This window comes from Nomascus leucogenys, chromosome 19 (genome assembly GCF_006542625.1).
Source record: "Nomascus leucogenys isolate Asia chromosome 19, Asia_NLE_v1, whole genome shotgun sequence".
In the NCBI taxonomy this organism is placed as follows: domain Eukaryota; kingdom Metazoa; phylum Chordata; class Mammalia; order Primates; family Hylobatidae; genus Nomascus; species Nomascus leucogenys.
In genome coordinates, this window is record NC_044399.1 from 77,264,817 (window position 1) to 77,276,141 (window position 11,325).

General features: G+C 54.6%; 1 protein-coding gene across 1 annotated transcript in view; it reads left to right on the forward strand.

The window, feature by feature from the left end:
- The window catches only part of RPH3AL (rabphilin 3A like (without C2 domains)), a 131,902-nt gene extending 124,607 nt beyond the window's left edge, over positions 1 to 7,295 (forward strand). The window contains exons 9-12 of the mRNA XM_030799804.1: positions 3,440 to 3,670; positions 4,669 to 4,879; positions 6,007 to 6,070; positions 7,207 to 7,295. Coding sequence (XP_030655664.1) covers positions 3,440 to 3,670; positions 4,669 to 4,879; positions 6,007 to 6,070; positions 7,207 to 7,295 — 595 coding nt within the window. The remainder of the gene's footprint in view (positions 1 to 3,439; positions 3,671 to 4,668; positions 4,880 to 6,006; positions 6,071 to 7,206) is intronic.
- Positions 7,296 to 11,325: the final 4,030 nt, after the last annotated feature.

Below are 11,325 nucleotides of genomic sequence, written 5' to 3' on the forward strand. Positions count from 1 at the left end.
TCCTAGGATGACTGGAAATTTAAAACATTAGAGCCCCAGCACAGCTCCCACCACCGTGACAAGCACGTCAACAGCTACCAGCTGTTTCTCCAGTAGAATTCAGTGAGGCACGTGCCTCAGGAGTGGTCAAGATGCCATAAGAACGTGGGCAGGGTGGCTGCCTGGTACCCGGGGCGCAGTAAACCTCCACACTCTGCCCTTTGGGGCTTTGGAATGATGCTGCTTATCCACACTCATTCCTCTGTGGAGCATTAATCGGGCAGCTGCTGGTGCAGGTGCAGAGTTCTAGGCCCGGGGTTTGGTAGTGGACATGGCCCCGCCCTCCGCTGCATCTGAACCACTCAAGGGACTCGTTGGAACACAGAACGCTAACCCTACCTCGGAGTTCCTGATTCAGAGGTCTGCCGTGGGGCTGACAATGCATATTTCAGTTCCCAGGTGATGCTGAGGTTCCCACTGGAACCAGCTCACCCGTGACTCCTGGGGCTGAGAGCCCTAAACCCGCACCAGCTGGGGCAAAAGATACACGGACATTGGCAGACGACCGAGGGGCAGGGGATGAGGATCCGGCTGGCAGAGAAAACGCAGCCCTCACAGCCCTGCTGCCGCGTCCCACCGCGACAGATGCGCGGCTCCGCGCTGTTGCTCAGCCCTGGCGCACAGGCCCAGCGGGTTAGAGGATTTCCACCCCAAACAGCGGGGGCTGGCATCTTCCCCACACGAGAAAACGCCCGCTTTCTGCCCTTGCCTCTCAGAGTCCTCAAAAGCCGGCAGTATCTGTCCTGCCCGTTCCAGCCTGTCTGTTCTGCCGGGCAGGGCGCAGCAGGCTGCGGAGAGGGAAGCTGCCCGGCTCGGGGAGGGAGGCCCATCAGGACTCCAGGCCACGCCCTCCTGGCTCCCCCGCTTCCCTCGCCGCGGCCGCCACCTCCTCTCGCCAACTGGGCTTTGTTTGCCGACAACAAACAGAGCCTCAGTTCCACGGAGCCACCGCCAGGGAGAGAGGAAGCATCTTGCTGTGCGGGGATGACCATCACCATCACGGCCACCGTTTGTGGAGTCAGGCACCTGCATGAGCTTTGGGGAATCGCCGCCCGCCTATGAGTCAGGGACATTTATTGTTCCCACTTTACAGAGGAGGAAACTGAGGCCCAGAGCGGTCAAGGGGACTGCAAGGCCGGGGTTTGATATGAAAAAGTTGGGGTTCCAAGGGCAGAGGACAGCCAGCTGTGTCGGCAGCACAGATGGAAACTTCCAGATGAATGGGGGAAAGTCAGCCCCTTGTCCCACGGGGGTATTTTCCCAACGCTAATGTAACAAATGAGAGTAAGTCTCAGTCAATGCAGAGATTTTGCCCCCACTCTGAAAACGGTCTCATGTCCGTGGCCCCACCTGGCTGCGAGCCCCAGGTTCTGAGCTCAGCCTTCCTTCGTCGGCACTTGGGGGTGGGTTCATTGAAGCAGCCGCCCTTGCAGGTGCAGGGGTGGCTTTGGCTGGGAGAGTTTCCAGTAGCTTCCATGGATCAAGTGGGCTCTCAGGGCCTTTACAGCCCAGAGCCTGTCTCTAGGCTGACCTTCAACCTCAAGGAGGGCCATGGAACGTGGCACCTGAACTCCGAGAAGGGGGGCTGATCCCTTGGATCCCAGCGCCGCTCACAGGCTCCCACAGTTGTCTCATTTTCCCACAAGCACCTGCCTCCCCTTTTTAAAAATTGCAGCAAAATTACATAGAATTTAAGTGTATAGTTCAGTGGCATGAAGTACATTCACGACAGTAACCATTACCGTCATCCATTTCCAGAACTTTCCGTGATCCTATAAACTACCCGTTTCCCCTCCCCCAGCCCCAGTAACCACCTTTCCACTTTCTGTCTTTATTGCTGACTACCCTGGGTTTCTCATGTAAGTGGAATCATATATTTGTTCTTTTGTGTCTGGCGTCTTCCACGTAACATCGTGTTTTCAAGGCCCGTTCCTGTTGGAGCACCCGTCGGATTTTTATTCCATTTTACGGCTGAATATTTGTGTATATCCATCATCTGCCGATGGACACTTGGGTTGGTTCCACCTTTTGGCTGCTGTGACGAAGGCTGTAATGAACACAGGTGTACAGGTATCTGTTTGAGTCCCTTCCAATTCTTTTGGGTAAATACCCAACAGTGGGCCGGGTGCAGTGGCTCACGCCTGTAATCCCAGCACTTTGGGAGACTGATGCAGGCAGATGGCTTGAGCCCAGGAGTTCGAGACCAGCCTGGGCAATGTGGCAAGATCCCATCTCTACAAAATATACCAAAAAATTAGCCAGGCATGGTGGCCCACACCTGTAGTGCAAGCTACTAGGGAAGCTGAGGTGGGAGGATCGCTTGAGCCCGGGAGGTCGAGGCTGCAGTGAGCCATGATTATGCCACTGCACTCCAGCCTGAGTGACAGAGCCAGAACTTGTCTTAAAAAAAATACCCAAGAGGAATTGTTGGATCATATGGTAATTCTAAGTTGAATTGTTTTTAGGACCATAGTCCACCGAGGCGCACCACTTTACACTCCCACCAGCGATACACAAGGGTTTGCCTTTCCTTTGAACGCAGGATGCCACATCCTCCTGAGCCCCTCACTGGCCCCCAGCACCATGCCCTGCCCCAGGAGCTTCAGCTGTTCCCGTGATATCTGGAGTCCTCCCGGCCGCATGGGCATGTGCCCTGGGCAAGCACACAGGGCCCTGGGCTCGGTTCAGTGATCTGCCGTCGCCATCTGGAAATGCTTCGTTATGTTGAATAACGGTCCCCCCGTTTTCATTTTGCACCAGGCCCTGTGATCCTAGAGCGGGTCCTGCCTGGCCTGGCTGTCCTTCTGGGCGCAGAGTCTGTAAGTGCAGCCAGATCAACAGTCCAGGCCGACCGGGATGAGTCCTCTGACTCTCTGTGGAGGGGCAGCCTGGGGAGGTGGCAGGAGTGCCTGACCGGGCGTCTGGGACACAGGTTCACATCCTGGCCCTGCCTCGAGCCCTCCGTGTTTGTCACTCCCCGTCTGTGAGATGAGAGGGTCCCTCGCTGTGTTCCCCAGAGCTCCCTGGGGGGGAGACAGGAAGTTCCGGGGGGCAGTTTGGGATGCCGCCAACAGAGTGGCTGCCGCTGACCTGTTCTCTGTATTGTGATGGTTCAGGACACACTACCCCAAAGTACAGCACCTTGGCAACTGAATGTCTTCAGCGGAAGAAACCTGAGACGGAGCACGCGCAGGAAGGGCTTTTTGACCTTCCCCTGAAGCAGGTCGGAAGCCCCTCGTGCGAGAAGCGCCCTGCTGGTACCTGGAGGAAAGCAGCATCTTATCGCGAGACCATGGAGTGGGGGCGCAAAGACATGCCTGGCACAGGTCCCCGCTCACTCCACTGACCTCGTTCTCTTTGCCCAATCACGTTTCCCCCGCCACCTTCTACCTTCCTCCAGCTGCCGTAAGAAACACTCGTCCAATCACGTTTCCCCATCGAGCTGCCGTAAGAAACACTCGCCCAATCACGTTTCCCCATCGAGGTGCCGTAAGAAACACTCGCCCAATCACGTTTCCTCATCCAGCTGCCGTAAGAAACACTCATCCAATCACGTTTCCCCATCGAGCTGCCGTAAGAAACACTCGGGCTCCCTGGTTCCTTCAGGTGTTCACTTCTTCATGGCGCTTCTGTGTGACGTAACACATGCTAAATACATGCTCAGACTTTTGTGTGGTTCATCTGCCTTTTTTTTTTTTTTTTTTTACAGGGGGCCCAGCCAATGAGCCTGAGGTGGCTACAAGGAAAAAGCTCAGTTTCCTCCCTATGACTGGTTCCCCCGCAGGAAGGAGGCTGAGGCTGGGTGGGGAACTGGCCTGCCTGCAGCCTCCACCCCAGGCTGCCCTGCCCTGCACTCCGCCCGTGGGGGAGAGAAGCCTCCTACATAAGGTGACCAGCTGGAGGGTCCAGCTGTTGGAGGTAGTAGGCAGAAGGGGCCCTCGCCAGGGGAGATGGACGGCACACAGACGCACACACACGTGTGCATACACTAGTATGTACAAACACAGAAAGGTTCACCTGTTTACAGAATACGTAGGAGGCCAGGTGCAATGGCTCATGCCTGTAGTCCCAGGACTTTGGGAGGCCAAGGCAGGAATATCACCTGAGCCCAGGAGTTCGAGACCAGCCTGGGCAATATGGAGAGATGCCCTCTCCACACAAAAAAAAAAAAAAAAAAAAGCCAGACGTGGTGGTGCATGCCTGTAGTACCAGCTACAGAGGAGGCTGAGAAGGGAGGATCACTTGAGCCCAAGAGTTTGAGGCTGCAATGAGCTGTGATTGTGCCACTGCACTCCAGCCTGATTGACAGAGCAAGACCCTGTTGCAAATATATGTGGAGGACCCATGAGTTTAAATTGCTCATCCAAGTGCCAGCAAATGCTCTTCTGCACAGGGGAGGGATGAGACCAAAGGAAAACCTGGCACTGGCATTGCCCGGAGTGCGTGAGGAGAAGGACCTCGCCAGGCCATGTGTGAAGACCCCTGCAGAGCAGGGCCTTGAGGCTCCAGTTTCCTGCCCCTTTCCTTTCCTCTGCAAACGGTCAGGGCTCTGACCCGCAGCGCCCAGCCCCACCCCGGGGCTGTCTTGTGCAGAAAGCAAAGCAGAGTGTGCCTCTCCTCACCCCACAGTACCGAGGAGAGCAGGCAGGAGGAGGAGGCAGGAGCTCAGAGAGCCTTAGGAGCCCCCGACAAGGTTCCCCCAGTCTCCACCAAGACGGGCCAAAGCTCTGAGCCTTTGATGCAGACCCCAGGATGTCTGCAGCTTCTTCAGTGCCAATTACCAGAGAATAATTCAGCGTGCTCATCCCCTGCCTCTCAGAGGCTGCTCTTTGGAGACATTGTAAGTCTGACTGTACCTGCTGAGCAGCTGACAAGTGAAGCTTCTCCCTCCCCGCTCCCTCCTTCCTGACTGCTATTGCCTCCACCTTTGCCCAGGCTCTCTCATGGGGAAAAGGGAACCAAAAGCTGGGCCGTGTCATCCCTGCCCCCACAGCAGGGGCCTGCCCAGATCAGTCGCTGCACCTTCTTCCCAGGCCCTGCTTCCAGCCGTGGCGTGGCAAGGCTGGGTTCCCTAGAGCCCGGCTCCTGAAGGCAGAAGTCAAGGCTTTTTCACCTTTGGGTCCCTAGTTAGCTGTCAAGAAATACTGCTGGATCAATGGATGCATGGACATGGGTAGATGGAGGGGTAGAGGATGGGTCAGTGGGTGGTGGAGGGGTGAGGAAGGTTGGGGGATGGGTGGATGGCAGGTGAGTGAGGGGATGGATGGAGGGATGGATGAGTGAGGGATGGGTGAGGAGATGGATGGGTGAGTGGGTGGAGGAGTGGGGGATGGGTAGGGCGATAGTTGAGTGGGGAATGGGTGGGGGAAGGATGGGTGGGGGATGGGTTAACGGATGGCTGGGTGGGGGAAGGGTGAGTGGGGGCATAGGGGGTGGTTGGATGGATGATGATTGGGTGGGGGATGGTGGGGGTGGGTGGAGGACAGATGGGAGGATGGGTGATGGACAGACTGATGGAGCATAGGACAGATGGATGGAGAGACAGGTGCATAGATATTCTGCATGGACCAATGTGCTGAAGGACATCCGAGAGGATGGATAGATGAACAGAGGATGGACCGCTGTCCTGATGGGAAGAAGGATGCGTGGATGGATGGAAACACTGCAGGCCCAGGACCCGTGTGCTCTGCATCCCTAGGGAGGGGCCAGCAGATCAGGAGCCCCAACCTACACTTCCCACAAGCTGTGGGTCTGTGGCCAGGGGCACTCAGTTCAAAGCAGCCACAGGAATCCTGGGCAGAGTAGCTCTTGAAGCCCGGCCAGCTGCTGGGGACTCGGTCTTCTGGGCCTCAGTTAGTGCCCTGCCTGCGGACCAGGCCAGGCCTCCAGGCCCCAGAGCAGCCTCCACCCAGGGAGGGAGTAGCAGCTCTGGCCTTGCCAGCCTCTAGCTGCCCACTCACTCTCCAGGCCAGGCCACTGGTGAAGGAGAGTGGGGCTGTGAAGGGTCCCAGGGCCCTTGTGCAGAGCCTAGGTCTGTGTGCCCCAGCCCACCTCAGTGACCCCCAACAAATTCCCCCCCTGTCAAAATCACTACAGCTGTAGTCCCAGCTACTTGGGAGGCTGAGGCAGGAGGATTGCTTGAGCACAGAAGTTGGAGGCTGTAGTGAGCCATGATCTCGCCTCTACACTCAGCCTGGGTAACAAAACAAGATCCTCTTCAAAAAAAGTAAATAAATGAAAGAAAACCCACTGCCACATTCCTCATGCTAATGAGGAACCCTAAAGTGTTTTTATAGATGAGGATTAACTGATTTACTTGACATGTTAATTAGCCAGCCCTTAATGTGTGTGCAGATTAGATCTTACTCACACTCATTTACACAGAAGTACAGGCGTGTGTCACCTAACAACCAGGATACGACAGGGGTACTTCCAAGAAATGTGTCGTCAGGTGACTTCATCATTGTGCAGACATCATAGAGAGCACGGACGTAAATCTAAATGGCAGAGCCTACAGCACAGCTAGGCTATGCGGGAGAGCCTGTGGCTCCTGGGCTACAAACCTGTACAGCATGTGACTGTACTGAATAGCAACTGCAACACAGTGGAATTACGTGTGTAGCTAATCATAGAAAAGGTACAGTAAAAATACGGTATAAAAGATTTTTTAAAATGGCACAGGTGTATAGAGCACTTACCGTGAATGGAGCTTGCAGGACTGGAGTCGCTGTGGGACAGTCAGTGTGTGGTGAGTGTGAGGGACACTACTGTCCACTCTTATGTGACTGGCAGTGTAGTAGGTGTGTTTACACCAGCGTCACCACAAACAAGTGATAACGTGTTGCACTGTGACATTACACAGCTGCAACTTCACTAGGCAATGGGAATTTTCAGCTGCTTTGTAATCTTATGGGACCACCGCTGGATATACAGCCTGTTATTGACAAACTTCGTTATACAACGCATGACTATATTTTAAAATAAATCACGCAGATAGGCCATAGCACCAGTCTCCTCCACTCTGCCGCCTCCAGAGTGTGTAAGTACAGACAGGTCACTTGGCCAGTGTGGGCCTCAGATTCCCTGTTAAATATGAGGTTGAGTCAGATGCTCTCCAGGGTTCTCTTGACCCTGAAAGTCTGTGACTTTGTGGCATCTCTGCCCTAGGCTATGGGGTGAAACCAGGCCAGGTGGCCAGGCTCCTGACACTGGGGGAGGGCCCTTCATCCAAGCCCAGCGGTTCCTGCAGGACCTGAGAGCTGTGCCAGGCACTCCTGGGAGAGCACATCAGCCGGACTCTAAACTGGGGCCAGAGCCATCTCCCTCTGAAAGAGCTGATGATGTGGTTTGGATCTGTATCCCCACCCACATGTCATGTCCAGTTGTGACCCTCAGCGTTGGAGGTGGCGCCTGGTGGGAAGTGACTAGATCACGGGGGTGGTTTTCCCATGACTGATTTAGCACCATCCGCCTTGGTGAGTTCTCATGGGCTCCGCCATTTACAAGTGGGCAGCACCTCCCACCTCACTCTCTTGCTGCTGCTCTGACCATGTGGCATGTCTGCTCCCCCTTCGCCTTCTGCCATGATTGAAAGTTTCTTGGGGCCTCCTCAGAAGCTGAGCACATGCCAACATCAAGCTTCCTGTACAGCCTCAGGAACCGTGAGCCTATTACGTTGCTTTTCTTTATAAATTGCCCAGCCTTGGGTACTTCGTTATAGCAGTGCAAGAATGGACTAATACAGCCAGGGATGGTGACCCGCAAGGCCTGGAACAGACCCCAAATGTGGCCTTGCCCAGCCCTTAGGGCCTTCCGAGTCTAAACTGATAGAGCAGCATTGTTGCAGGTGGAACACACCTGCCATTTTCTGAACAGCTGGGGAGGGAACGCTCCTCTTGGAGAGGAATTGTCGTCGTTTAGGAAAAATGCTTTGAAAGGGCACACTTCAACCAGGGGCCAAGGCCACAAAAGAGACGTTAGAAACAAACAAAATTTAGAGGAAAGAGCAGAGGTCAGAGCCAGGAGTTGAGGCAGGCGGTCCCTGAGTGAAGCTCCCTTCCACCCCTGCATCCCCCACACTTTCAGGGGGCGGCCAAAGGACTTGTGTGTCATGCTCCATTTGATGCTGTTTGCACTACAGTGATCTCAGCGCCCCCATCCCACCCCGAACGTCTGTGGGGTCTGCCACACCCAGATGCCTCGTGCCTATGGATCTGGGGGGAATGGGGGCTGAATGTCACATCTGAGTCTCTTGTGGATCAAAAACGTGTACAAGCACATGTATCCACCTCACCACTGAATTAACTCAGCCAAAGCAGGCCTCAGAGCCACAGGTGATATTACAGAAACCTTAGCAAGGGCTTCGGCCTTCCCCAGGACACAGGCGTGACCTGGCACTTTTAGTGCAATGAGGAGCAGGACACCACAGGCAGAGTGAGCAACGATCCAGGTTTTCCAGGACCAACGGGTTTCACAAGATGTGGGACTTTCAGGGCTAAAACCAGGAAAGTTTCCAGCAAACTGGGGAGAGTTGATCACTGTAAACAGCCACCACCTGGGTCAGATGGACCCCAGCTGGAGGCCAGACTGGGTCTTTACAGACTTCCCCTGAGTTAGCTCTCACATTAAAGGAATAAGGGGGGTGGACGCCATTCCCTTCACTTCACAGAGGAGGAAACTGAGGCTGAGAAGTCCGTCAACTTGCACACGACACACCGCCAGCGAGTGGCAGAGCGAGGAGTTGAGCCCGAGGCACGTGCTGTTGAGCCGTGTGTTGCCACGTGGTATCCTGAGGCTCCTCGACTTGTCAAAAACCGAAATCAACACCCTCAACAGCCCTGCTCTGTGCCCTGGTCCAGGGCCTGGCCCGGGAGTCCCCTCGCTTTCTGCAGCCGTCTCTGCATTCTTACCAGCGCCTTTGCCTTCCTGGGACCACCCCCTGGCTGTAGGTCGCAGTAGCACGTATCAGCCCGGCAGAGCCCTGTGGAATTTCATCACACAACCCCCTCTGGATTCAGAAGAATCACAAATGCTGCCTGGTTTCTGTCCTCAGCCCCCTCCCCACTGTGGTCCCAAACACCCCCTGACCCTCCGCCAAGCCTGCAGGCAGCATCTCCCTCGTCTGCTCCTCCCACAGGAAACAGCATTCCCGCTCAGCCTGGGGACTTCCAAGCTGGAAATTCAAACAGCTCAGCATGGAATAGGCTCCAACAGTGTCAGGTAACGGAAATAACAAGATGATAAATTATTCCAGGGAAAGGGCAATTTTCCTCGCATGCTGCCTGACTCCGAGAACACTGTGATCATGGTGGAAATTGGAGCCGATGTGTAGGGAAAGAGAAAGGAAGGCACTGTGCCCGCCGCTGTCAGTGTAGCCCCAGGTGTGAGGTCAATCCCAGGCTGGGCCCACAGCCGGCCACAAGCAGGCACGTCCTCCCTAGAGGCCCAGGACCTGCCACCAGCCAGCTGAAGAGGCTGGGGAGTCAAGGCAGAAAGCCAACATCCCAGAGTCATACAAATGCACGTTCTCTTCCCAGCTCTGGCACGTACCAGCTGTGTGACCTTAGGTAAGTAACTTGACCTCTCTGAGCCTCCTGGACACAGCAGTAGCGAGGGCTACTTGAAATAAGGTGGGGCACATGGTCAGAACGGTGCAGCAGTAAATGGCAGCTTCCCACTGCCGTAATCAGAGGGCTGTGGGTGCGAGCTGCAGCAGGGCGTGGTGGAAACTGCCATGAGATGCAGGACCCTCCAGTTATCTAGGGGGCCAGGCCCACCTCAGAGGAGCAGCTCCAGAGGTGAGCGTACACCACTGCTAATTCTGCAGAGGGTCCGGTCTGACGCCTACCTCCCACCCAGCCAAGGCTCTCACCTGTGTACCCTCTCCTCTCTCTGAGGCTTCCAGATAACGGAAGTTTACCCTTTCCCTTGCCTGTTTGTGTTTTGCTGTGGTTTTGTGATTGCTTTTTAGCCCATTTTGTGGACATCTTTCTGAGCTGTACTAGGAGCACCTCCTTTTTCCAGATCAACATAGAAGCGTCTTGTAAACTTTGATGACTTGGTGCTGTGGAAGTAAGGAGACCTCTTTGCCCCCACACTGCCTGACCCCAGTGTGTTGGAGCTGCCTCCTTCTCCAGCACCAGACAGCCCTCCCAGCTTCCTCTTGAATCCGCGGCCGGTTACCCCTGGGGAGACCAAGCCTTGCTGGTGGAGGGGAGATAAACAAGCTCACCAGATCATTATTCTTAATTTGCAGGAAGGCCAAAGCTCTCTGAGCCAAGCTCTATTCTGAAGACATTTCTTACTGTTTAGAAGGCTTTGATTCCTTTACTTCCCAGCAACTGGCTGAGTTCCCAGGGCTGAAGTTGCCTTGAAGTTTGACTGCTGAATAAGAAAAAGAGTTTTCCTCTATTTTGTTGTTAATCCAGAGTTTGAGCTGGGAGCATAAAGATTTCAAACATATTGAATAGGATTTCTTCAACTAGATTGTTTTGGAAAATACAAATATGAAATCTGAGAAGGACAGATAAGAAAAAGAAGTCTCAGTTCCAGGCTAAGGTGGACGGAAAGGGGGAGCCCTGAGGAGGCTCGAACCTGAGACAGTCTGTGAACCAGAAAAACCTCCCCTAGAGTTTGGGGGCTGGTGTACAGCTGCTCACATTTTTATCTTGCTAAATTAAGAATGTAAAATATTAACCACTGGATAAGATCACCCTTATTTTAGAAAAGAGAGGGGAAAAGTCAACAAAAAAGGCTGTTTTTTTTTTTTTTTAATTAAAGGGATTTAACTTTATGAAAAACTTCCTACATTGCCCTGTGCTTTTCTTATTTTGTCATGGGTGAGTAAAGCGGTCAGCTTCTCGGCTTCTGCAAACCACGAGGGTAGGACTGAGACTTGGAGGCTGGATACTAGAACGCCTGGGTTCCGGGGTTGGGATCCTGCTGTGGACGCCTGGGTTCCAAACTCGGGATCCTGCTGTGGACGCCTGGGTTCCAAACTCGGGATCCTGCTGTGGACACCTTGGTTCCGGAGTCGGGGTCCTGCTGTGGACGCCTGGGTTCTGGGGTCGGGAATCTGCTGTGGACGCCTGGGTTCTGGGGTCGGGATCCTGCTGTGTTGCGTGAGCGGGGGTCGAGTGTTCTCTGTGCTGGGTTGTGCAGTCCAAGTTGTGCAGACACACAGCCTGGGTTTGAATCTGGAGTCCATCTCTAGCCACGGGGCCCTGCAGAAGGCCGCTGTGCCTCAGTTTCCCCATCTGTGAAATGGCCGTAGCCGCTGTGCCTCAG